Source organism: Corvus moneduloides, chromosome 2 (genome assembly GCF_009650955.1).
Source record: "Corvus moneduloides isolate bCorMon1 chromosome 2, bCorMon1.pri, whole genome shotgun sequence".
Classification (NCBI taxonomy): Eukaryota; Metazoa; Chordata; class Aves; order Passeriformes; family Corvidae; genus Corvus; species Corvus moneduloides.
Window position 1 is genome coordinate 54,141,707 of NC_045477.1, and position 26,985 is coordinate 54,168,691.

Below are 26,985 nucleotides of genomic sequence, written 5' to 3' on the forward strand. Positions count from 1 at the left end.
AACCAGCCTGTGGCTGTGTTTGTGCATGTGCTGACCCAACAGCATGCAAAGTTACCCATCAAACACCATCATTTTCCTTACCTTAGCTGACCCAGTGTGGACATTTTCTTAATGCAAAACATGTAGCAGTGGGAGTTGTGTTGGTGATGAACTATGCAAACCTGGCAGCTGAAGGCAGGATTGTTCCTTCTGAGCTGGAGCAGGCACTTTGGCAGCTCCCTGCTGATGACTAATGCAGCAGGTAACCTTTTCTTTCTTGTGGGGCCTTTCTGAACGGACTCCAAGTACAAATCAATCTTTATTAATGCTGTCAGTCCTCCTGCAGAGGTGCTCTCCCTCAAACCCACTTTTTCTTGTACAGAAACAAGGGCTTTCCAGAAGATTATCCATACCTATAATTACACCTGATATGCCAGATTGTCACCTGCTGATGGGAAGGTGACCTAGCAAGTAACCACCTAACAAATAGACCTCTGCCAGGGTGTCACAAGACATATAAACGAGCCAGCAGCTAAGGTGATATATGTGGCACTTTGCAAAGAGCTCTATCAGCTGCATTGATGGGAGGGGGGAAATTTCCTGAAGAATGAACCAAGTACTTACCACTCTCTACTGATTTCTCAATAATTTTTTTTTCTCTAAAATAAAAGACTTAGTGAAATAAATTTGTCTTTTTTTTTTTTCCTCCTGTACAGTCACAGTTGTGTGGGGTCCTTTGCTTCCCCCTGCTGTCACCCTGAAACGGCACAGGGTGGGCTGTGGCTCCAGCTAGCCGTGGGAGTGGGGGAACTAATGAGGATGGGCTCCGCCGGCAAGCGCTCCCGCATCCCACAGCTCCCACGGTGCTGCCGTCGAGAGCTGTGAGAGCGGGAGGCCAGGAGGAGAAAAAGCCACCAAGCTCCCCCCGCTCCGTGCCTCGCCGCCCACGGGCAGCGTCCCAGGGAGCCGAGCAGAGCTCTGGGGTCCCAGCGGAGAGAGCTCTCCCAGCTGGTTTCCACTGAAGGCTGGATTTTGCCATTCCTCTGCCCCATCTCCCACACGCGCAGGTGAAAGGATTTGGCACGCACAGCACTCTCAGGTAAGAGGGGTTCGCTGGGAAGTGGACAATGTGCTGGCATAAAAGCCAGTGTGGGGCTTTGTGATTTGTTAGGAGCCGGATCTGGAAGAGGACTTTGCTCTGAATATTTCAGAAAAATAAAAAGAAACCATTCCCTCTAGCAGTCCTTAGCGAAGAGCCCTTGCTCCAGAGGGGTTTGCTGGCCCATGTACACCTCCCGTGTCCCAGCAGGGACCCTCTGGCAGTCAGCAGCCATCGAGTGGGAACTGGGGTCTTAGGAAGCCCCAGCAATTCTGCCTGCTGTGTCCACCAGCGCAGAGTGGGGCACCTGCAGCTGGGAGAGAGAAGGGCTCTGTTTGAAAAGTCTGAGCACCACAGCACAAGTGTGGACGTGGCTCTCGTTTGGACTGACACATGGTGGGGCCAGCCTGCCCTGTCTTTTGGCTTTGCTGTAGGTCAGGCAAGCACCAGTCAGTGCTCACCTTCTCTTGACTCCTATTAACCTAAACATTTAGGATGAGAATTAATGACCAGAAAAATAGTATAAAGCTAAAACTAGATGAAATAACCAGGGAAACAGGGTGGAGGGTCTGTGCTATAGAGACTTATCACTGCTGCTTGTGACAAGGAACTGAGTTACAACAGGAGGCAGCAATGTGGGACACAGCTGTGTTCCGGGTGGGCAAACCTGGCTGCCAACCACCAGCAGTGAGGGCACTCACTGAGGAGTATTGGACAGCCTGGAAGAGGCACAGGGGTGCTGTGGCTCTACTGTGGCTCAGTAGCAACCTGCCGCCCTGAAAAGCAGCTGTATGGAGAGGCTCCAGCTTCCTGCAAGGGGCTCAGAGACTTGTCCCTGCTGCTTGCTGGCCCTCCTAACCCAAGGGCAGGTCCCTTTACACTGGGGAAACAAACTCAGGGAAGGACTGACGGGAGGAGGTCCAGAAGTTGGCTTTGGTCTTTACCTTTTTTTCCTAGTTGTGGCTGAGTTTTATGTTTTGCATATGACTTTCCCAACTCACTATCAAACTGGGAGCAGGCACAGTGGGGCAGGACACCTTCCTGCCTTTGTATGCCACCAGTCTTCATGCTGCACCAATTTCAGCTTCCAGTGAGTTTCAGCGACAATTTCCCTGTTTCAGCTGGGAAACAAAACTGTTCTGCAGCTGCCTGGCTGCTGAATTGCACTTTAGCACCCTCATGCATTGGCACAAAAGAAAATAATTCATCCTTAACACCCACAGCGGCTTCTGCAGAATCACCAAAGGTCTGGGGGAAAGGGGAAACACTTCTTTATCTGGCAAATATAATGACTTCTCTGAGGGATTTGTCAATCCTGAAGAAGTCCAAGCCAACGTCTGAGGAAGGACTGAGACCATTACCTGGTAGTTACGCGTGCTGTGTTCTTGTGTGAACACGCTTTGTGCGCAGCCATCATGAAATTGCTTTCTTTATCTCACCTGTTCGGACTGCACACACAGAGCTCTGACTCACGGTCACTTCTGGGCTCCGTCACTAGGTGGTGACACACTTCCAGATACCGAGTCCTCCTTCAGTTTGTCTTCTTCCTTTTAGCGTAAAAGAGCAGTAAATAAAGACAAAACGTCTGTTTCTCCCTCTGCTTATGCAAATACAGCATTCCCAGCCACAATAAATTCTGCTTAAGATAATTTGACATTCAAGTGATTTTTAATATGGCATTGGATTGATTAATGTTGTTTCTGTAAGAATTACTGCTATAAAAGTAATTTTAGTCATAAACATTTACATAAAAACTAATATTCCTGATCTCTGCATAATTTAGAACATCTTTGCCAGCAGCCATTGCCATATTCAAAATGAATGCCTGTTTTTGCACTTTCTAGGAATAAACTGGCACTGAAAGTTTTAAAGTTAATATATCATTTGGTTGCGAAAATGACCACTTTCCTTTCCTCCTTTCTATTTTCCCTGAGCATGCAACGGTGCTTATTTTTTTCCTTAAAATTCTCATCAATAGCTGTAGCCCAAAAGTACAATATTTGCTCTGCTGAAGAAGGTTTGGTGGCTGGTATGAGACACATGCACTCACCAGAGGTCTGACACTTATATGTAATTTCCATTCCAGTCCATCGTTCAGTACTGATGGAGATGTCCTCTGGGATATGAAGATGAGGGCTGGAAAAGGAGAGTTAATTTCATGAGATGTCTGATGTGTGAGGCACACTAGAAACTTGGATGTGTATGTTGGTGGCTGGCTGCTACCTTCAAGGCTTACTGACCTGGTGGGATGTCTGTGAATGCCTCGGTCCCTGACTCTTTCTTGGTCACTCACCCACAGGCAAAATCACACCTGCCTCTCTTACTGCCAGGAGATAGAATCTGCAATGCCATTGTGCAAGGAGAAAACCCCATCCCTTTCCCCATGGCAGCAGAGGGTCCTGTCTGGGCTTGGAGGCAGCCACCTCTGCTCAGCCATGACTAGTAGGGCTCGGACAGGCTTTGGAGGGAGTTATGGCCATGTACCAGCTGGTTGAACAAGTCTGTCTTTATCTTCAACACATGCCTGGGACCCTTTTGTCCCTAGAAGGCTCTGGGCCAAGCTGGACATATTATTGCACAAAAAAGCCCTAGGGTGGATTCCATGTCAACTCAGAACATGATGAGGCTAAGCTTAAAACATTGCTCTTTAACCATTAGGAAATCTAGAGGCTATTTTGAGGTACATGCAGGAATGCAGCTTCCCTTATCCTGGCCTTTTCCACACACACCTTCTTCTGTCACACAGCTGCTGGTGGTGGCACACTTGTAGTGACCCTGGCCAGAAGCTGAGTCTTGGAGCATGTGTGTGTGCGTGTGTGTGTGTGAGAGAGAGAGAGAGAGCTTTCCACACTCCCATTGATGCTGGATGCTACTTAACTGTCTGGTGCTGTCTGAGGCCCGACCTTGGATGCTTGCTCATCACTCACCCCACCTCATAAAAATTCTTCTTTGCAAGGAGCTACTTTCTAATCCAGCTGCTTTGCTGTCAAAGGCATGTGTTTCTGGGCTCCCTGTGGTTTGCAGTTTTTATTCTATATCCTTCTTCAGAATCCTTCTTGATCTTAAAACTATTTTCATCCTCTCTCCTCCTTTTCTTCTTTAATTCATTTTTACTCACTAGTTAATTCTTGCTGAGGTTTGTGTAGCGAACCCCACCTGTTTCACTCGGTTTTCTCATAACAGTTAAATACACCTTGGTCTGCCCCAACCCCAATATAGATAAAGATAGAACATTTCATAGTTTTTTCAGGAAAATGGCATTAATACTTCTCCCCCAGCCTCCCTGTGACCCCAGAGCTCGAGCATCATCACCAGCAGGCAAGCCTGGAGCTGTTGGAAGGCATACCTTCCTCTGGGTATGCCACGCTGCTAGCTGCTGGCTGCGTTTGTGCATGCTTGGAGTTTTTGAGGGTAGTGAAAGGCTGCCAGCATGTGTAAGTACTCTGAGTCAAGATACTTAGTAAGGTAAAGACACTTCTCACAGCCATATGAATTTCTCTGTCTCCACAGACACTCCCCAAAGGCTCATCACAATGGCTGCCGGCCTGGAGAAAGCCTGCCACCGGTGCATATCTAAAATTGCCAGCAATGGTAAGGCAGTTCTGGTAGCAATCACCTTATGTATTTAAGCAGCCTTGTTGCTAAGCCAGGTATATAAAGGAGTCACAATGGTGCCAAGTCCCACCCGAATCTTCCACTGAAGTTTCCTTTCCTAGACAATTTACAGTGCTGATGGAGTGTGCAATAGTAACTCTACCCGAACAGCAGTTGCCTGCTGCAGTATTTGATGTATAGCAACCAGCACAAAACTTCAAACAAATACAAACACCACCGTGTACCTAAATATGGGCTGCAAGACATAGCCTAAGCAAAATAATGTGTTTGCCTCCTCTTTGAAGTGTTACCTTACACATAGTGCAGCAGAAGCATCCACAGGGAAAATCACCTGGTAAAGAGCAGCACAGCCAACCTGGGAACAAACTCTCCTAGGAGAAATTCCTGCCAAGAAAAACTGCTGCCAGCCTGTGTGGTGGCACAGGAACGCAAGTCTGGGGATGGAATATGGTCAGGAATATCCCCCCTTTCATCCAGTGAGATTTGGGACAGGGTATTTTTCCCTCTGCTTCCCTGCTGCCTGGGACAAGGGCCACTGCAGGCAGGGGTATCCCCCATTAAAAGCCCCTTGCTGTGGGTTGGAAGCACCAGTTCTCTGTACGGAGGTTCTTTTGCATGACAGCCTGGGCTAGCTCAGGTTTTAAAGCAACTGGTTCTTCCCACCCAGGGTGGAGGACACAGAGGGCTGTAATGAGCTGACAGCTGGTTGAACAGGCTGGTTCTTGCTCTCTGAGGAGCAACACAGCAGAAAGTTGACCTGGGCTGAGGCTGTGCAAGCTCCACAGAGGCACAGGAGAAATCCACTTCAGAGGTGGGGTTTTGTAAGATCAGGGAAGTAGTGTCCTCGGCAGGAGGTTAAAATCCATGGATTCTAAAGCAGCTTACTCCCACTGACTGCATCTCCTTTTCCCTCTGAGTTGCAAGTGCATTTGCTTTCACTTCTAGGCAGTTGCAATTGCTAATTCCACTCAAACACAAGAAGTGGCAAACCCCTTGACCACTCATCATAATTGATACTTTACCCACACTAATTCCTGCACTTGCCAGTCTAGGGTGTTGCCTTGGGGTCTTCTATATCCCTGATCTTTGCTTTGCTTGAAAGGTTCTCAAAGTTCAGAATGAACTTTTATTAATGATTAAACCCCTCAAGTCCTTGCTCCCTTATAAGCTAGCAGAGAAAATCAGGCCAAAGAGACAGGAAGCTCAGTCCAGGCCTCCCTGCAGAAACTTGGCACAGGTAGAGAAGGAGAGGACATTTTCTGTCCCACTTTTTCATGCTCATCATTGCTCCAGGAGAAAGGAGGGCTGGGGAGTGATGGAAAACAAAGGGTGAAGAGCATGTGGCAGCCTCATTACATCCTGACAAGTGCCTGGGAGTGGAATTGGGACCCAGCTGGTCCCTGTGGGATCCCTCACATCCTGCAGAAAGGACATGCAGGGGCGATCTAGACCCATTGGTGAATATCGCAATTTAAAAAGTGGTATTTTCTCTGATTTTTGTTCCTAGTCGTTACAAGCAAAACGTCACCATTCCCTGGTATTAAATTACCACTGGAACTTCAATGATGACAGAGAAAAAAATTAATCCTTCTGAAATTTTTTTTGAAAGATTGGGATTAGTTCTGATCTCACCTATGCTCTTCTACAACAGAAGCACCCTGTTGGGTACCTGAAAAGTTACCCATGAGTAAGGCAACTCAGAAATACCATTCCAGAAAAGTATCTTCAAGTTTTCATCGTGCTCAAGTTCAAAATCAGCTCAGCTTTAGTTATGGATCAGCTACTGCATCGAAAATTCATTTTCTGTTCATTAAAATGCAAGACCTCATGAAGTGCAGTGATGCTTAATTTCACTTTTTCTCATCATCCTGTATATATTTTTCAAAGAGCTTTTCAGCACAAACCCACACTTGTACCTATGGTCTTCTGGTATTTAAATAACTCCCAAGAGCCAACCCACCTGTGGAGCATGCTTTCATTCTTGGTGTAGCAATTTAAGTTCAGTCTTCAATTAACTGACCAAAATAAAAAAGGCTAATCCCTGGGTCTACTGCAATGAAAACTGAATGGGTTTATATGTAATGCCTAAATATTGTTTTTTAAGTACTTCTGGAAATTATTCACAAGGGGAGAAATCCTGAATCTAGACCATGGCATAACTGTAGTTTAGTATCCAGAGGCATAATATGAAATTCAGAAAAGACCCTCTGCAATATTGCTCAGCCTCCAAAGCACCTACACCTAGGACTTAAATTTTAGGTGATGTGATGCTGATATCTGGTTTCCAAACTTCTATTTCACAGTAATTCAACCTTGCCTAAGCAAAGAGTGATGGAACACAGCAAACAGCTGGTGGCCCTGAGCTTGGATTTGGTCGGTTTTCTCACATTTCCCCTGCCTCGTATGGTGGCTTTGCACTGGAACTAGAGACCTCCATGGGAATGGCAGTTCCTTACCCTGAATCCTGCATCTTCTGAGTATCCACTTTGGTCAAGGGATTAAATCACCCCAGGGATGGGATTCCTGCCATTTACTCCCAGAGATTATTCCATCAATATATTTCCTTGCTATGGAATTTAGCCTCATGAACAGACCAGTTTTTGGTTTTGCTCAAGTTCATCTCATGTCTGTACTCTTTGGATGACTCACAGGTCTGTTTTTGAGTGCTCAAACCTTGCTGTTATTTTCTCTCATTTTGTGATGGCTGGCCAAGCTAAACGGATTTAATTCCTTTCCATCATGTTACTTCCTTCAAGTCTTTTCTGCATATTCCACCAGAGACAGTGACATTTTCCTGTGACTCGAAAGCACAGGACAGCCAGTATCCACAGCTGCCAAAACCATGGGCAGACTCATCCCTGGTCTGTAAAACACATGATCTTACTGGGGCTGGTTGCTCAGAAAGATCCATCGAGACTTTCTTTGCCACCATGACACCCTCACAGGCTGCATTCTTTCTTTTCTCCAAGTGCCTATCAGTACTGCAGGGGATGCCTGCAGATACCATGAAGGAATAAAACATGGGTGAAAACACCTGCTCCCCATCTGCACTCCAGCCTGTTACACCACCCGGGCTGCAATGCAGCACACTGTGACACTGCTTGCTAAGCTACTGCTCTACCATCTGCATCTGCCTCAGGGCATCAGCAGGCCAGAGGCCCTGCCAACTGAATTTGACCCAAATTTCCTAACACCCAGACTGCTGGGAGTTAGTCCTCTTTAGAGCAGCATTCCCACAGGGTGTCCAAAGGGCATACTGTGAGTTTACACACAGAGTTTTGCTCCTCTGCTTGTTCATGCAGATAAATCCTGGGGTAAGTGCAGAATTTGTTTGGAAGTTGGTAGCATCTCATTTAAAAGAAAAAAAATTCCTTTTTTATCCAGAACCTGACAAGCTACAGAACAAATAGCACTTGGGAGTGATGGTAATGTAACCAACACTTCTTTTATTACTCTATTATCAGAGAGCTTGTCACTCTACTAAGAAGCTTGCACTGTAGCTGTATTAGCACACTACTAAGACAAGTAGGTAGGTTGAGAGTTATATTCATAAATCACTTCTGAAAATTTTGTGAAGACTCTTACCAGAAAAGAAAGACACTTTTCTCTCTCTTCAAAGTAAATAGGGACAGCCTGAGCTGATCTGAAACTTCCAAGTGCTTGGAAAACTCGTGGCAGCAAAATAAAGTCTTGGAGGAGCCCACAGGTGAATTGGTGTCCCTCCAATACTGCCTCCAGATCCCAAGGAAATGCCAGAGGACATCAGGCTGTGTGCCCTGAGGCCAGGCACGTTAGTGGGGACAGTCAACAAGGGAGTGGCAGAGGACTGGGAGGAGGAGAGCTGCAGTGCAGGGGCTGGCTGTGGAGGATGCAAAGGCTCAGGCATCAGACAGAAGAGAGACCATGACATACAGCCAAAATGTCAACAGTGATTTCAAGTGCGTTTACTTCTGTGGGGAGACCCTGGAGAGAGGAACTCAGCTAACCAGCAGATTTATATCAGCTGACTGTACTGCTGGGCAGGAGACACAAAACCTGCACCCACTGATCTGATTTTTGTGACCACAGATTTCAAGGAATGTGCAAGATACTCAGCCACTTGTTCTCTTCTTCCTCTGTTGTGATCCCAGACATGAGCTCTTCCCTTCATCCATTTCCCGGCACGTTAGGATTCCCACAGCAGGACTTCACCAGTGCCGCAGCAGGGGCTGCCCTGCTGATACAGAGCAGTGACTTCTCCTGCCTGATGCCCTGGCACCAGCTTGACGGAGCAGATATCCTTTCGAGCCCTGTCTGGAAACACTTCCCTCACTGTGTTGTGTTTTTAGAGACTACCGGCCCTTTTTTGCTACTTGTTCCAGGAATGGGGCCAGGGGCTTCTCTGACCAGCCTGTGAGGCGATATCGCCGACATAAAAATACCACAAGCCCCACATGTGGACCTGCCTACACAGCAGCGTCCTCTCTGCTGAGCTGTGCTACCCTGCGGCAAATACCATTTTCTGGAGCAATTTGTCTTCGGACCAGAACGGGGCAGCACAGCCCAGACAAATCCAGGCAGAGAATGCGTGTATCCCAACTGAGCAGCATTTCTGTGAAACCCCCACACATTTAGGGAAAATCAGTCTTTCGTGCTGCTAGCGACACTGAGAGTGGCTGCAGAGCCCTGCCAGTCGTGTAGGCAATTGTTGAAGAGTCTCACTTTGTTAAACATGGATCTGGAAGTCTTCCCAGACTACGCATCTGCCCCTCCAATTCGAGACCTAAGAGGCTGTAGCTGAATGGGGAGATAATGAGTAAATACATTCCCAGCGACTGCCTTGGGAGCAGAATTAATGAACCATTATCTTTTTCTCTTGAGCTCTGAGTGGTCTCTACCTCCCATTTCTCCCCTCCAAAATCGGGCCATTGGGTAGATGTCAGACACAAGCAAATACGGACACCTGTGTGCCAGATGTGCAGCCTCACATGCACACGAGCCCCCTGAGCCTTTTCTAGAGCTTACTGCAGCGTCCCTCCCCGGGGTCAGGCAGAACACGCGCTGCACAATTAACAAATTACATGATGCCTCCTCCTCCTCCCGGGCTCCTGAGCACTTCCCGTGCAGCAAGGGCAGGGACAAGAGACAGCTACAAACCACAGGCAGAGGGGTGACATCGCTCCGAGGGCTGCGCTGCAATGACAGGACTCGTGGCAACACCAGGCAATGCCCGCAGGCCTGAACTGCACCCCTTTGGGCGCCAGATAAATGTGTTACCCAGTCTGTGGGCACTGTTTGCCCACAAATGATGTTGGAAGCCCAACTCGGCTATAATACCATCACTTCTTACTATGAAAGAATAGCCTAGATAACATAACAGCAAGAGGAGCTAGCACAAAATGTGACGTGTGGTGAAAAGGGAGGCTCTAGGGTGAGTTGTTCTAATGAGAGGCTGTCAGTGGTTGAAAGAGCTTAGTCAAGTGTAGGACACTATTCAAACAGAGGAAGAATTTCTGTACTGTGCAGCATTCAAGAGATAGGAGTCTGAGCAAAAACGACAGAGAGAGAGAGAGAGAGAGAGACCGGCCGACAGGGAAAGGAGGAGGGGGCTACACAAAGGAACAGAAGTGCTTTCTTCAGCTCGAAATAACCTCAGTCTCTCCCAATTCATAGAGATAACAAACATGGTACTTCTGAGAAAGATGTCTCTCAAGCGCTGAAGTGTAAGATCCTGGTCCTTTGCGGAGAAAACACGAGCAGTCTGTGGGGGATGGTGCGTTCCCATGAAAAGTGTCTGCGAGTCAGAAAGCCTGGTGGATCTGCTCTGAATTTTGATGCTGCTGCTATGTCCTCTCTCTGTTTCTCCTTCTGTAAAGTGGAGGCAATGATGCTGCCCTTTTTCTCTCAGGCAGCCTGAGGGTGATATTTTGGCAGTGCTGCAGAATTTCCCGGAGTGGCACTGTCTGCAGGGTGCTGGCTGTGTCCCTGCTCCTGCATGGCCAGGAGGACACCATGTGCCTTGCAGAGGTTGCAGTTCTCTGGCATGGGGAACTGTGTGACACAGTTTGCCCAGCGAAAGGGCAGCTCCCAAACCAACCCCAAATACTTGCTCCAAGATGTTTTTCACAAGCCTCCATGGAGACATCCTACTCCCTTTCATATCCATGCTCTTCTCAGCCCCTCTGCAATCTATGCCCACCTGCCCTTTGGCATCTTTAGGCACCCACTTGCAGCCTGAGCCATTTCTGGAGGGGCTCTGCAGGGACACTTGCCACAGAATGTCCTCATTATATTTTACTCTCATTTGGCAATGCAGCATTTCACTTTAATGTTGCCAAGGGTTCATGATCAAGCACACAGGTGACAGCTCTTGTAAGACAGGCTGCTCACACTGTTCTTGACACTCACCCTCACTCACCTCTTGACACTTGTCCTTCACCTTCCGTGAAGGTAAGCATTCATCCTCTGCAGCACCAGGCTGTGCTGGGAAAATATCTGGGCTCAGATACACCAGCAGCTCTCTAGGGAGTAAGCAAGCACCTCAGGTCCACTCACCTGCAGGGACAGTCTATGTGCATCCCTAAGAGCATCCTTCCATGCAGTTTAAGCTGATTTATCCCAAAGACAAATCCCATTCCTTGCAGCAGGGCTGCCACCTTTGTGCTCATGAGCTAAGCTGGGTCAGGGAGTTAGACCAGCCAGAAGCCATTCACATCTGTAATAAAGACAGTTTATTTAGCTATCAGTGAAAACTAAGTGGAATGGCATTAAAACTGCTATTTGCTTAGCAAACAGATATGGCTCATCAGTTGCCATGGATTAGCTGATGCAAAATTACTTGTTACTGCACAGACGCCTGGCAGTGCCTCTGAAGAGGATGCAGGATAAGGTAGCAGTGACTGACTCCTTGCCCTTGCAATAAGACAAGCTGCAAGTAGTAGCTGCAAAAGCAGTTTGTGTCTCTCACTGCACCCTGGAAGTGATAAAATGTGCTGGTCCCATCACCACAAATATTGCACTACAGATGTGATATTCCCACCCCATCAAATGCACTGCATTTCTTCCTACACAATTGTTTGAAAACAGAGCATCTGTAAAGAACTGGATGGAAATGCTGGTCTCTAAATTTAAAGTAGCCCAAATAACTCTGCCTTTCTTTTCTCCTTCACAGCATGCTTTATATTTGGGCTTCTCGCTTTCCTTGCCTTACCACTGTCCATGACTTTTATAGGTAAGTTGACTACTTAAGCAATTTGAAAACAGGAACTTCCTGGCACTGTGTGGCAGGGTAACACATCTGGTGGAAGAAAGGAGCTGTAAAATTCAGAGTTTCCAACTGTTAAACCTCTGACTTGGTACAGAATCCCAGCCCACACTCTATATGAGGGAGGAAGGAGTACTTGAATTCTGACCCTGTTTATCTCAAGAGCCCCTCCAATGTGTTTTACCTCAAAACTCAGCTTAGTCTGGGGGAGGAAGTTCAGAATCTGACACGTGAGAAGATTTCATTAATCAGGATCCCTCTGTATTAAATACACTGCAAAAAATTGTAGAAGCATAATGCTGGAAAGGAAAAAGAGATGCTGTAGGCTGCTATTTCTCCATCTTTTTGAAAGTCAGACCTGGTTTTTGGCTGATCCGTCTCTGTATAACCCCTTGAAAGCTGGATTTGTGAGTAGCATTTCAAGATCAAATATTTAAGAAAGGAAAATCCTTTGAGCTGCAGAATTTTATACATTTTTAAACTGCATAAGGCCCCTCTTTTCTTAAGCATCACCTTTCCCTTTCCATTAACATAGATTTTTATTTTTTCTTTAACATTTCATTGCTCCCTTTGGGCCTTTCAAATCCTCCATATGGGTTGTGAACCCCACTTGAGAAACATCAGTAGAGACACCAGTCCACCTCTGCTTTCAGACAGGCTTGCATGCTCACAGCATCCCTGACAGATGTCTGACTTGCCCTTGCTCAAGGAAATTCCATGGCTTCCCGAGGAGGCTATTTCAACATTTTATTGCTCTCAAAGACAAAGTATTTTTCCCCATATCCAACCTAAATCTTCCCTATGGCAAATTAAACAGATTACAGCCTGTCCTGCCCACTGTGGTCACAAAACAGATTGGTCACTGTCCTACTCAAGAGATCCTTTGAACTGTTTGAAGGCTGCTATTATAACCCTGCTCCATCTTCTCTTTTTTTTCCTCAGAGGTCTTAAAAACCTAATTCTTTCATCCTGACCTCACAGGTCACTGTTTCTGTAGCTTTTTTTTTTTTCATTTTTCCCTCCCACCTTTGGCCTCTGGCCAATGTAAGTATTTTTCCTTATAAAAAAAAGAAAGATGTAACACAGGCCTCCAGCTGAGACCTGAGGAACGAGCAGTGCAGAGTAATTAGCTCCTCTGTTTAACATGCAGGATTTCTGCAAACACACCTCAAAATGAAACATGGTCTCCCTGCACCAACCCATTTCCTCCAATTTAGTTTGTGGTGCATTGTAAGCCCAGATGGTTTTTGGCAGTGCTGCTCCCTATCAGACATATCTCATTTCTTATTTACATTGAAGTTTCCTCCCCAACATGCAGTGTTCAGCTCTATGAGTTTTCATCTCGTAGGGTTTGAATGTCTTTTTCCAGTGTATCCAGATCACTTTGAATTCAAAGTCCTCAACAGCCCTTGTCTTTGAGAAGCTGCTTATCTTGTGCCTCATTATTCATGAAAGATGGTCCAAATGAACTCTACATGCAGATGCTGTGGGCAAGATTCATCCCACTTTGACTTGGACTGTGTGTATCCACAGCCAGGCTGAGCTCCATGTGTTGTCCTTGCAGGCTGTTAAGGGAAATGGATGTTCCTGACAGTGAAAGTTCCACATCCTCTCTTTGGTGTCTGCCTTGAGATTAGGTGACTTTTAAGGCAGCTGGGACACCTGGCCCGTTGGCATGGATAGTTATCCAAACCCACATAAGTGTTCAGCTAAAGGTTGGTGCTATTCCCTTTATCTGGGGCCTTCAAAGCACCACTGATGACTATGGTGGGATTCCAATTAGGATGTCCTAATTAGGAATTAGGGGGTTCTAATAAGGGATTAAGGAGCAGTTAGGAAGTAGGGAAATGGACCAAACTGTTACATCTCAACACTTCAGCTCTTATAACTATCCATGACTTAAGATTGCTATTTATCCCTTAAGAAGATTCTAGCTTTAGCTTTTCCCCAGGCTGAAGATGCCTGAACTGTGAAATAGGGATGGGAAGGTATAATTCAAAATGTGGCACGGCTTCCATGCATATTGACATCCTGCCTCCTGGAAATGAATCCAGGGCTGGAATCTGACCACTTATAAATATAATTTCCCAGGAATATATCATAATACCTTTAAGATCAGTAGACAGTGGAAAGTATAGGGTAAGATATTAGCCTGGAGCTCTGGATATCTCCTCCATCAGATACAGAGCCCTTTTTTCCCCCACAATTTACTGAAATTAAGAGATAATGTCACTGTAATACAGTGTTGTCAGAGGATATTGGTTTCCTGCAGCTCCATATCAGCAAAGGCATTTTTAGGAAAATGAAATGTCAAGGAAAATGCTGATATTTATTATCCAAGAAAAACCCTATGATTTTCTGATAATATTCTGTTACCATGATTTCAGAAAAAAAACTTGCTGATGTGCCTCCAGTCATTTTGGCTCTTGCTTCCTGCAGAGGAAAACTGTGAGATATAATACTTGTTAAAACTCAGAGATGAGTAACAGGCAGCCCTGGTAATAATTACACGCTAACATTATACACTCTTAAAATTTGATAATGCTGTAAATTACAGTATAATTCAAGATACATGAAAAGGACTCAGCATATTTTCCAAGCTGCAGACTTGTGACATCATTTAAGCCATAGATTGTTTAGCAGCTTTTTCATTTTTACTGGCAGAGATGATCCCTTTTTTCACTTAACACTCCAAAGACATAGAGATTTATTTTAATTTTTTTTTTTTTTTGTTTCCAGGACAGTGAAGGATTGCTCTCAATAATGCATTCTTGTATGTTGTCCAGAGTACCTTTATATACAGAATTCCCCAAGGGCAGCTAAATCACATTTGAAAGCTGATGACATGGTTTTTTCAATAAACAGTCTAAATTGCCCCCTGTTCAAATTTAACCCAGTACTACTTCTTACACTCATAACTACACCAAATATTTCCTCAAATCTCTAATGCTCCTGAGAGTTGTCTGAAGCCTATTCTCCGTGCCTTTACGTAGGAACCAGTCTCGTGCTTTAGCAGTTGTTTAACACAATCTTTCCTTGTATTTCAGTCCTTCAGCCAGTCCTCTGATTTGCTGATAAGCTTTCTGATAAAATGGTGCCGAAAAGCAATTACTTTGAGATAAATTCTCTGCAGCACCTAGATCCAAGTGTAAGGCCTACAGTCAGGGCTTGACTGAGGTCTGTGCTAAGTGATGATAGCTGCAGCCATCCACAAGGAACACCTGAAAATGGCCTGGCATATTGTGTTCTCCACCTCCCATTAGAATAAAAGTCATGGACAGGGCACCAAACACCAGATCAGCCTTGCTGTACAGCAGCCCTCCTTTCCTATGGGGTGCACTTCAGCTGTTTTCAGCTGAGAAGAATAAAGCAGCTAAAAAGAGGCCAATGATGTACTGATTTTCTTTTGTCCTGGCCTCTCATCTCATGGATAATCGTGTCACAAGGACACTTGGTTGGTAGCAATCCGCTGTGGGCCATGCCAGAGAACTGCCCCAAATGGTGCCTGTAGAGATGCTCATGTCCTGTTTGCTCACAAGTGCTCTCTCCACTTGCTGGACTCTGTGTCCTGGATCACGCTGGAGTGTTGTTCTGTGGTAGCCAAAAGGTAAAATGTGCAAGTACTTCTGCTTTCCCAAGCCTCCCACCTCCTTTTTCCCTTTGGACACTGTGCAGGCTGTGTCTGATCTTGCAAAGATCTTTGGTCCATTCATTTGGACTCCTGTGCTGGTCTGTGCTGTGGTCAGGTTCAATTGCTCTTCACTCTGAACCACAGATGGCTCTGGCTTGCAGGCAGTACTACAGTAGAAGCAGAGCTTTGATCTCTCATGGTCCATATATTTCATCTCTAGCAGTGGAAGGAGAACATATCTGTTGCTTATGGGAAAGCAGAGCTAGCACTGATGCTTTCCTACTAGTTTTGGTGTTCCCAGATAAATCAAACACATGCTGTGTGAGAACTGATTGGCACATTCACTGATTTCACTGTAACAAATACCAGTGCCCATCTGTCAACTGTGGGTCCGTATTTTCTATTCACACCTTGGGGTGTATTTTTAAAGTTACTACTGTATCACCCGCTTTGACCTACTCTTTTGCTGTCGTATCTGTCTGCAGTGTTCTTCCAAAACCTACAGAGTGCCACTGTCTGTCATTCAAATCCTTCCCAAGACTGACTGATGTCATGTTATGTATATGAAAGGACTCCATAATAGATTTGTCTGGGAAAGGGAATCATAGCTCCATGAGAAAAAAAGAAAGGCATTTTTTCCTTAATTTTTTTTTATTCCCTCAAATAGAAATCTCAGTAACACATTGGAAATAGAAATTGACTAGGTTCCTAAACTGAAATATATTCCCAGTGATCCCTGGCCAGCTGCTTTTGTGGCAGGCTATTAGATGGCCAAGGACTCTGGAAGCCCTGGCAGCAGTTTTCTGATGAACATGATGTAATTTGTGACAATTTCCCTGCTGCCCACTCCTGTAAAGCTGGGAGTCTGAGCAGGTCTCAGCATTACATAGTGGCAAAATGGACAACAACTTACAGCTTTGTAATAAGAACGAAAGAGGAGAGAGTCGAAATCCGTTTAAGTGCACCTTTTTTCATTTCTATAGAGGTTGGTAATATATACTTCATATAAAAGAGTGCGCTGAACTCCACAGACCTGACACACAGGGGATTACAAAACTGCAATCACAAAACCCTGCCCCATGTCCTATGACTGAAGTTAGACCTGTAGCAAGCAAGCACAATCCAGAACCCCTGTATTATGCTATGCAAAGAGTGCAGGAGAGGTTCAGGCCATCAGCAAAGTTCTGGACCAGCTATAGCAGTGGACTCGGTGGGCAAATTGATGAGCTGAAGAGGATTACAGCTATAGAAAAGGAAAAACAAAACACCACCCAAAAACCCCCGAAACAACAAAAAACCACCAAACCAAAACCACTGGTACTTCTTTCCTAATTCCTCCTATTCAGTGTAGTTTTGAAAACGGAGGCAAGACATTCCACCTGAGATGTTTAGCACTAAGACCAGCACATTCCTTTCAGTATCCTGCAACTAGGTAACCCAAATTTTTCAGAGAAAAGTCAGAATATCTCCTTGAAAACTATTTATACAGCAAGAAGAAAACAGAAAATCCTTTCTACCCTCTGCAACTGATCAGTCAAAGTTCCATATTCTGAAATATGGGATCAATACCAATAAAATTATAGCGTAATGAGCTGTTTAAAATTTCTGAAGATGCCATTGGGTAAGAGCCTTGGGCGGGGGATTCATCCCAGCCAACTTATAGGTACCTACAGCTGGCTGTCTAGATTCCTTGTGTGGCCATGGAGAGACAGAAGCACTTTCAGGGACCAACTCACCCCACCCATTTAAAATGCCTATCTTGGGATAAATGAATTTTACAAGTGCCTATTTCCCCCTATTGACAGAGTCAATACAGAGTCTAGAAAACTAGTTCACATATGGATGCCTGCATTGCAGACATCTATATTTGGACAGATGACTTTCACTGCCACAGACCTGTATCACAAGCTTCAGTCTCTATTACCAGCAACATCCTCACACAGCCATACATTCTCTTCCCTAAAACTTATCCAGCTTTCCCTTTCTTGCAGTAGATTTGAGGGTTGCCAGGATCCCCAGCTCCATAACAACCAATGCTTTTATCCTCCAGCAACCCAAACAGCTTGGAAACTTGAGTTTTGACAGTTCCCTATCAGCTGCCTGGAATGCTAAAATGGTTCCAGGTGCTCCCACGGGTATTGGCTCCCAAGCTTCCAGGCATCTGACTCAGGAACATGCCACATTCATAGGAACTAATGAGCAGGAAAATCCTGGGGAAGCTTACCAGAATTTCTTCTTTTCATAGTTTTGATTTTCAGTGAATTTTCTACCACTGATGAAAATTTCCTGTCCAGCTCAGTCAATGGTTCATTTAACAAAGAGCTGTGGCTGAAGCTAATGACCTCTATATGTGGCTCCAAACACTAATGCCAGAAAATAGTAATGCTGGTTTTGACTTTGCTCTCTCTCTTCCTTCTCCTGCCTTTTGCTTGTTCATGGCCCTCACTCCTGTAGTGGGAGGTGCAAACCCCTTTTAATTCAGCCCCCATTTCAACAGACACCAGATACAAGTCTTGGGTGTAAGCACTACACTTCACTTACAGCATCTATAGTTTTCACTGTACAGCTTGTTGCAAAATCTGATCACTTGAGATAACATTCATTTTTGCCATTCAGGAATGAAGTTTTTGGAAGATTGCCCAGTTCAGCCACTGATTCCCTTATATCTCTTGGTGGGTGGCGTGATTGGCAGCTTAAAGGTAATGTGCCTTCTGTGTGTGAAAAATATTTTGTGTGACTTGACTTTGACTTGCTAGTTAAGACATAGTGATAGCTCCAGACAGCCACATGCACCCAGTACTGGAGAGCTAGCAGGATTGGACTGTGCTTGTTCCAGCACTAAAAGCACCCATCAGTCAAGTGAGATGCTAATGAGCTCAGCATTGTCCCACACACTGTGGTGTGACTTTCTCCTGCATCACAGCATCTGTGCTACCATCCCTACTGAGGGAAATGACTACTTAACATGAATGCTTGTGGTAAATGGGGTCCTTTTTTCCACAAGAAATCCTCCAAGCATGTAAAATCTTTCTCCATTATTTTCATACAGAGAGGACAAAAAATTATTCTCCGTGCTTTGAGAATACTACAAAACTTCTTGTGTTTGTACATAGTCCTTCACAAGTACAATTTACTCCCACTCTGACCTGGCCAGAAGTAAATGACTGCAGCAGAATCACTTCCTTCCAGAGTAAATATATCCCTGCAACACAGAAGGGCTTATTAATCTAGATGCAGCATTTTCTAACCACAACTACCTGTCTTCTAGTGGACTGTGCTCACTTGTATCTTTGCTGAGGCAGAGTCTGGCAGCTTGACAAGTAGACACACCCTCATACCTGTGATAAACCCTGGTCACGATAAAGATATAACTCTACATAACTCTAAAGGATCCCCCTGTTCTGACAGTCCCTTTGCAGATGGTGTTAACTCGCTGCTAGGGAGCATGAAGAGCCTTGCCACAACATTTCTAGCCTCTTTTCTTTGCCAGGACCAAAAGAAAGGGGAAAAAATACTCCTCTAAAGGTCTCTGCATCCACTGCACTCTTTCACAGTGGTAACCCAAGCAAACCACAGTACATCACTGGCCTATGAATCATGCCCTCCGAGGACCTTTGGTCAGTGAATAAGAAAATGGGGAAAAAAAGAAAGTCCTTAATCTTGTTACAAGGAATTTGCCATGTTGTGAGTTCTACTGGCAAGTGCTTAGTCATTCGATCACACCAGTGGACTTATCTGTATAATCAAAGGTTCATTTAATAATAGTTTAGAAAAGATTAGAACAGAACTGAAAGGAAATTTTGAGGCTAGTGGATTGAAGCTTTCATTAAAAATGTTGACTGGTTCTTAGCTATTTCTGGTTTAAAGTCAGTTTTTCTCACTAAAAATAAAATGGCAAATGGATCAGTTAATATTCATGCTGACATCAAATAATAGTTTGAATTTTACTTCAGTTGACAGCAGGACTGCTTATTTTGCAGTTTGGCAATGCATTTAGTTAGAACTTGATTAGCTTCACTCACGGGTCATCTCAGCCCTTGGTCTGTAGCCATTTTTGAGTCTCTCGCCCATCTGAACTCTGCCCTCTGTTATGTTCACTGGGCTGCACTGACTTCATCAAGCAGTGCACTCACTTGAGCTCTGAAAGTTAAAAGGTCAGAGAATGGGTGCAGGATGAAGTCTGAATGGATGCTGTCCTGTGATGGACATTATCTAATGGCAAGTCATTCTAGCCCATATCTGTGCAGTCTGTAGTCTCCTCATCTATTTCTTTACCATCTCCAGTCTTTTAAAAAGCAGTGGTGACTGTTCACCGAGGCAACTGAACCATTCTAGAGCACCCAGAGAGGCCTGTTGAATTCATGCCATGCTGCTCCATAAATGTCTATTCAGCAGCTCATAACAATGTGAGTGACTGCCAGCAATTTCTTCAATCACAGCTTGGCAAGGCAATATCCATAAGAATTAAATGCACTTTCCGTGAACTACTTAGATGCAGTTGAGATTCATAAATCTCCCTGGGAGGTTTCTCTGACTGCCTCAAACCCAATACTCATCTGCCATTTAACCCCATTCCCATTGCTGAGCTTGATGGAACGTGAGTGAGTACAGGCAGCTGCCTGCGTGCTGAGCTGAAAGCTAAATGGGCTGCAGCAGGCTTCAGGTCCAGCAACAGGTACCCCCATGCAGAAACCTCAGACCCACTGGCCAGGTAGGTTTATCCTTCCTGTGTCTCACGAGTCTGTGTAAAATAAATGTTCATTTGAGAAGGTGGTTTGAGCAAGCCTGTCAGTTTGTGTGCTCAGCTGCATGTGAGACATCAGTGGAAACACCATTTTTTTGCCTATGTTGGTGCTGGAACTTTAAACTGTGTTTCTCAAAAACTGGTAACAACATCTGGGCTAGAAAACCAGTTGGTTTTGTGAATAAATATTTAATCATTTATATATAATCAAACAGTTTAAGAGGGAAGAGTTAGAGAAAGCTCTGGATTCTCTTGCTGAGCTTTTCCTATTCAAAATGGGGCACATGGACTAAAATCTGAACCAGGCAAAACATGTACCCAAACAGGTTCTCCTTGGCCAGTGTTCTGGAGAAAGAAGAGTGTAAAATGAGGGGTGGTCTCCTTTTTCACTTCAAGCAGAAAAATGAGCCCAGAATATAACTCTGTGAAAGAGAACATGACTGAGAAGCCCAGTCAATCTACCCGTGTTCTTTGTATTGCCAAGACTAAATGAGAAATCCAAGCACCACTGATGAGTCTTTCTGCATTTGCTTGTATACCAGACCTTCCTAACCACCTGGCATCATGGTATTCCACCTATTTCTCTGCTAGTTTTGACTGAAGGCAGGAATGGAGCTATCTTGGAAAATGACACTTAATTGAAGAAAATTAGACAACAGTACACTGCAGGCATCTAAAGTAATTTCTTTAAGGTGTAAGTCATAGTCTATATGCTTCATAATTTGATATAAGCTGATTCAACTTTATAACCATGGAAAAATAGAGTTAGAAGAGACAAATCTACCCACTACAAGGCAGGAACTACACTACTTAAGTCATTTAGCAGTTACTCTAATCTGTTCTTAAAAGTCTCCAGTGTGGGAGCTGCTGCTATCTCCCTACACAATCTGTTCTCAAGCCTTTCCATCAGCAATTTTTTTCCAGAATATGGCCCCACTGGTGAATAAACTATAAGAAAAAATGCATTATTGTCCAGCAGTACCTGCCTCATTTGTGGCTCCTTAGCTTTCTCTTACACCATTTTCCCACACCAAATTTTATTTGGCCCAAAGACTGGCCGTGGCCAGAAGGTGCTCGGACTCTCTGCAGCCACTTTACTTACTCCCTTTTCTCCCCCAATGCCTCCAGGTGACTCTCCTGCTGTACGACTCAACCAAGATGAGGCAGCTGCTTTCCAAGTCTGTTGTGATTGATGACGATGATGACGACGAGTATCCCTGGAGGCAGAATGCTCACAAGTACTACATCCATCTAACCCTCAGCCTTTTCCTCTTTCTCTGGTTCATTCTTGGGAACTACTGGGTTTTTTCTGTGTATCTGCCAAATTTCATCCCCCCTTTTCATCAGCCTCAGGATTACTGTGACAAAACCCTGTACATTTTTGCTGTTGGTGTTCTCATTATTAGCCACACCGTTCTGTTTCTCCTTATCTTTTGTAGCTGCTGCATATACTGTTTTTCCAGGCAAAGATTCTCTTCTGAGGAAGACTAAATGCTACATAAAGAAATCCCCAGATGTTTGGGAAAGTGTGTACAACAAAGAACAGGCAATAATTCACCCTTGTGTACATCTTTGTTGTATGATATATATGTGTGATAGCAGTCAACTTCAAGAGGAAATTATAAAATACAGTGCTGTCTGGAAATAGCTATGCTGGAATACAGCATAGTCTACATAAAAATGCTGCTGCAGGTGCCAGGGTGTACTCCTGCTAACTTTTACATCCCTTTTTCCACTCTGGATGTTTTATCAGGAGCGAGCTCTTGCAGATGGCAAACTCCTCTAAAACCAGCTCCCCCTTAAGTTGTATATAGCACAGTACATCTTTGCCTATAAAAGTAGCCATGCTGTCCTCTTCACTGGGATCTGAACATCTGCCCATAGTCTTTCTGAGGTTTGTTATTGTCCCTGCATTATAGAGGAGGGAGCTGAGACAAAGGGTTGTATTCAGACCACTTTGCATAGTGCATGGACTCTGACAGTAACTGAGATGCTCACCAGAGAGCTATTCAGGCCACTGTCAGACTGGCCAGTAAGTAGCTATGATAGCAATACAAGCATGTATAAAAGGCAGCCTGAATATGGCCCTTGGGTCTCTTCTGAACTTGGACTAGGAAGCATCTGTATCTAACTTTGTGGCTTAACCAGACAGCATGAATACATCCGTAGATGTCCAATACATCCAAACTGAGCCAAGGCTGCTTTGCAAGTCTTTGGCAGAACAAGGAACTGAGCTACTGAGTGTCAGATCGGTGCTTCAGCCAGGGCTCAGCATTTCCCAGTCAGGGGACACACTTTTTGTATGGCAGTAATTTGTCAGTACCACACTAACACAAAGATGACTATCAAACCATTGCGATCAACCTCATAGAAAAACTGATGGTGGTACTTTGTTATTTTAAATATAAAACACAACTATAAGACATGGGCAGGGATGTGAGGATTTCAGGTGAAGGTGTTCATTACAGCAGTTCTCTTGTTATGGTGTGAGTGTACATTTGATTTGTTCACCTTGGTGCTGTACCTGTGGAAATCTGTACTTAATGGACAGATGTAACGCAAACAGCTTTTCAGTCAGCAGCAGCAGCAGCTTTAAAAGCAGCAGCATGCACAGAGACAATTTTTTTGTGACATGTAATGGAACAAGCCCAGAAGTGATCCTGGTAGATTGTTTTTTCGTGTGTTGATGAATGCAGTGTAAAAGTGCTCTTTCTGCTTTTGCATTATTATTTTGCATTTCTGTTAATGTGGTCAAAATGGAGGGGCTCCCCTCTAGATGAGCATGAGGGTGGCCCAAGGCACAGGAAAAAGATGCGTGTTTTGTGTATTTTGTCTGTTAAAACCCATGCAGCTAAATTCTGTGTTTTAGAGAAACCCAAAAGGGTTATAAAATGCCTGTGAAAGGGTGAGATATGTAAAAGAGTTCAACAATATGCCACAGCTGAACAGGATCTGCTCAACCATCCTTCCTGGGACTGAGGCTGAAAGCAGTGTAACATCTGTGGGAACCACCTGTCTTCAAACACAAACATTTATCTCACCAGCTATTGTATAGACAACTAAGCCTACATTTGGTGCACAAGGATTTTAATTCAGGCTCCAGATTTAAGAACTGTTTATTTCCAGAAAACTAATCTTAGAAAGAAGGATAGGATAAAGGTAGGACAGTATAGGATAGGATAGGATAGGATAGGGGAAAGGTAGGATAAAGGTGAAACAATCTGACGTGATGGCAGCATCAGTGTAGCATTCCCCTGCTCTGCGGCATCCATTCAGGAAAGGTCATAGCTAGGCTGCTCCTGCTCAGAAATCCATGGAATAGGTATTACTAACACTGCTGGCTGACTTAGGCCATGCACAGTTGTATGTAGGGAGATGTGACCAGTGGAAATCTTTCCTTTTATTTGTGGGCCTCAGATTGGATCTGGGAGAAATCACTGGCTCTGTTTCCCAGAGAGCTGCTCCACCACATGCTCTCCACTGCCTCTCTAATGATACCTCACTTTTCTGAAACATAACTGCTGCCAATGGTGAAATACTAGAATTCCTCTTTCCCACCCCAAACACTTCAGTAGCTCAGCCCTTGGGCTCCTGGATTTCAGGGTTCAGTTCTGAACGGATCTATAGGATTTTACATTCAGTGGAGAGCATCTTCCATTTGTTAAGAACCCAAGGTGTTTAAGAAATTGCCTTTCAGAAGGCATAATTCCATCCATCACTCAAATACAACAAAGCAGCTGTTTGTCATTACACAGGAACTTAACCCAGAAGCTTGGAACAGGCATAAAACCAGAAAATTATACTCAGTTGATAATGCAAAAGAAATTTAACAAGAAAGTAGCTCCACCCACAAGACTCCAGTATAAATTTCCCTGTTCTTGCAAAATGCTGCTAAATCATTCTTAATCACCAAGAATTAAGGGCTAATACTCCTGATTTAAGTCTGAATTGATTCCAGTGACCTCACAGCAAGTGATGATGTGCTCCTATCTGAGCACATAGGAGGTGATTTTAGCTCAGAACAGAGGAGAAGAGACATTTCTAAGTGATGTTGCCTTGTGTTTGCTATGTGCTTTCAAGAGTGTGGTTACAGTAGCTCAGCAGATGTGCAATGATTTGCCAAACTTCAGCCACACAACAGTAAACCTGAAGCCTATGCCTCATTCACAGGAGGCTAGGACTGACTGATTCTCTAGTCTGACATGGAGGATTAATTCTTCAAATTTGAGAACCCATTGACATTTTGGGAAAGTGCTGCCCAGTCACTGTGCTAGTATTCAGTACCTGGTTGGTACAAACACAAAATTATAGAGGAGGTATTAACAAGGCAAAAGACATTCGTGAAATATTTTGAAGTTATACAAAGTAAACAAAATACTTTGCTATCACCAAGAAAGAAAAATTCTGCATTGATAGTATTAACCTTTACCTTGTGTACATCAATATGCTATGGCACATGCAAGTGAGAATATCAACACCTCAAAAACTGTTGGAGCCATCCATTCTGTGCCCAGAGGGATCTAAGCATGCCTTCTTTCACTGCTAATGCCTCCTTCAGCAGATGGGACTCTTGCAGGGGTGGAGCAGGGACACCAGGTTTGGGGCATGTGATTAGATACACCAAAGTCACAGTGGCTCTTCTGACCCACCAGCAGCTGCATAGTTCCTCTCAAGTTGCCCCAGTGGCTAAATGAAGCGCTCAAACCTAAATTAAAGCAGTTTAATTGAAGGCACTTTATCTCACTTAGGGGTAAGCTAGGAACATGTGCACGGACCACAGCACCTTAACTTGCAAGCAGCAACTGTTTGAACTGCCACAAACTGATGGTGTCCCCAACATATGCTCAGTCTCTGCACAAGTAGGTGTGCCTCCTCAGCAAACAGCTGTGGGGGAATTAAGTCATTACAGCCCAAAGGTCAAGCGGCTGAAAATACAGTCTACACCTTAAAATGTTTAATTTGAATTTTGCCACCAGGCTAAAATTACAAATTGAAAATGTTCATATTTTTCCCACAGTAATATAAATGTCTTCTGAAAAATTGAACAAAATGCATGCACCTTTAAGCTAATTATTATGAACTCAGAATGTTGACTACAATGCAGGAAACCAGCTCAGTTTCAGTTAAATCATCTCCCCTTCTTGAGAAGGCAAGGTCTAGTTCCAGTATTTAAAGGAAAAAATACACATTATTTCAAAGGATTAGATAGCCTCCTCACTGCTAGTTGTGAGTACTGCAGAAATCTAATAATATGAAGAACCAAAGACAATTCAGTGTGCACACACTGACTCTACACACATACATATACGTGCGCTGACAGCAGCCATGAAATAAGTTACACTTATTACAGCTTATTGTCCATGGTGCATTTGTCCTCTCACTACTCCACCTTCTTCAGCAATGGGCATAAGATTCCAAAGCTCTAGAGAGTAGCTTTCCACAGCTATTTTAGAAGCAGCAGACAGACAAGCAATGTTTTGTTCCTTCACTCTGAATGTTGAACACAGACAGCTCCTACCTGCTGGCCCAAAGAAGAGAGAAAAAAAGAGCATCAGACATATCACAGACCTCATCTTCTCAGGACTGGAAACCGGAACGCTGTGCTGTCAGAGAAGATGATCTCTCTCACAGAGCACTTGCTCTGAGCTTTATGAGGTCCCAAGACATCAGACTTTAAAACTATAAGGTAACTGTGCAGAAAAAAAATAACCTAGAATAGCTTCTGCTTCTTTATGCCAAGAGCTGTTTCAAATGTCCCAGATCCTGAAATAGGAACAGTTGGTGTAAAAGATCCTAAATGCTTTGACTTTACAGGCAAAGGGCTACAAAGATTAAACTGGTGATAACTCATATATTTTACAACATTCTAAACTAGACCAGTTTCTGTAAGTTATCTTGAATTTAATCTCAGATAATTAATTTTCTCCAAATTCTAGTTGATAGGACTTTGCATCACAATGAGGACCCTTGCACGTTCTACATATAATACAGAAAGGATTGTTACGTCAGGACTGCAACTTGAAACTGTTACTTCTTGGCATAGGTTTCTTCAGGTTCCCGTTCACTACTGGATAGATGAAAGTCCCACAGGTATTAGCTGCAGGAGGAAACAGAAAACATTTTTAGAAAGTATAGTATTGAGGGAAAATAAAAAAGGCTGGCAAGTGCCATCTGATGTTGCACAGTACAAGGAAACTGCTGAAAAGAACAATGTCATATTGCAAGGTTTCTGAACAAATTGTATGAAATTCTGAGAAATCATGTATATGTTTGTAACACTGAATTTCTACCAAATGTCTCATTTGAATAAAAATGAGTGTAAGTGCACAAGCCTATGTGACTGCAGTCTAAAAATTAAGGTACTTTACATTTACCAGTCATGCTAATTATAATCAACCCTGCTGCAGTTTCACTGAGATGAATAGTTATATCAGAGACTGATTTCGCCCACATATTTGAATCTCAGCCATACTGACTCTTCTGTATGATTAGTAATACTCAAGCAAAGGAAGAATCCATTATTCCCTTCCCCATGCTACAGTACAGCAGCTCAAATGTGAGACATGCAAACTGTGGGCCTGTAAATCAACACACAAGAAAGCTTTCCTTTTACAAGGTCCTCTTGATGCCCAGGTGAGTTAGGTATCTGCACGTGGAAGGGAGCCTACCAAAAA

General features: G+C 44.2%; 1 protein-coding gene and 1 long non-coding RNA gene across 5 annotated transcripts in view; one reads left to right on the forward strand and one right to left on the reverse strand.

The window, feature by feature from the left end:
* LOC116439741 overlaps positions 1–25,911 on the reverse strand; it is a 38,086-nt gene extending 12,175 nt beyond the window's left edge. Inside the window, exons 1-3 of the long non-coding RNA XR_004238255.1 lie at positions 25,830–25,911; positions 3,129–3,214; positions 2,518–2,625 (exon numbers count right to left, since the gene is read on the reverse strand). This is a non-coding gene — a long non-coding RNA (uncharacterized LOC116439741). The remainder of the gene's footprint in view (positions 1–2,517; positions 2,626–3,128; positions 3,215–25,829) is intronic.
* On the forward strand, positions 705–26,638 carry TMEM272 (transmembrane protein 272). Of its 4 annotated transcripts, XM_032099692.1 has the most exons (5): positions 719–1,078; positions 4,589–4,669; positions 11,844–11,903; positions 18,184–18,266; positions 21,440–26,638. In XM_032099692.1, the coding sequence occupies exons 2-5, from the start codon at positions 4,612–4,614 to the stop codon at positions 21,800–21,802; spliced, it is 564 nt and encodes a 187-aa protein (XP_031955583.1). In that variant the 5' UTR covers positions 719–1,078; positions 4,589–4,611; the 3' UTR covers positions 21,803–26,638. The 4 variants fall into 4 exon arrangements, with proteins under 4 accessions (XP_031955585.1, XP_031955583.1, XP_031955584.1 ...); XM_032099693.1 differs by lacking the exon at positions 4,589–4,669 and having other exon boundaries at positions 726–1,078; XM_032099694.1 differs by lacking the exons at positions 4,589–4,669; positions 18,184–18,266 and having other exon boundaries at positions 705–1,078.
* Positions 26,639–26,985: the final 347 nt, after the last annotated feature.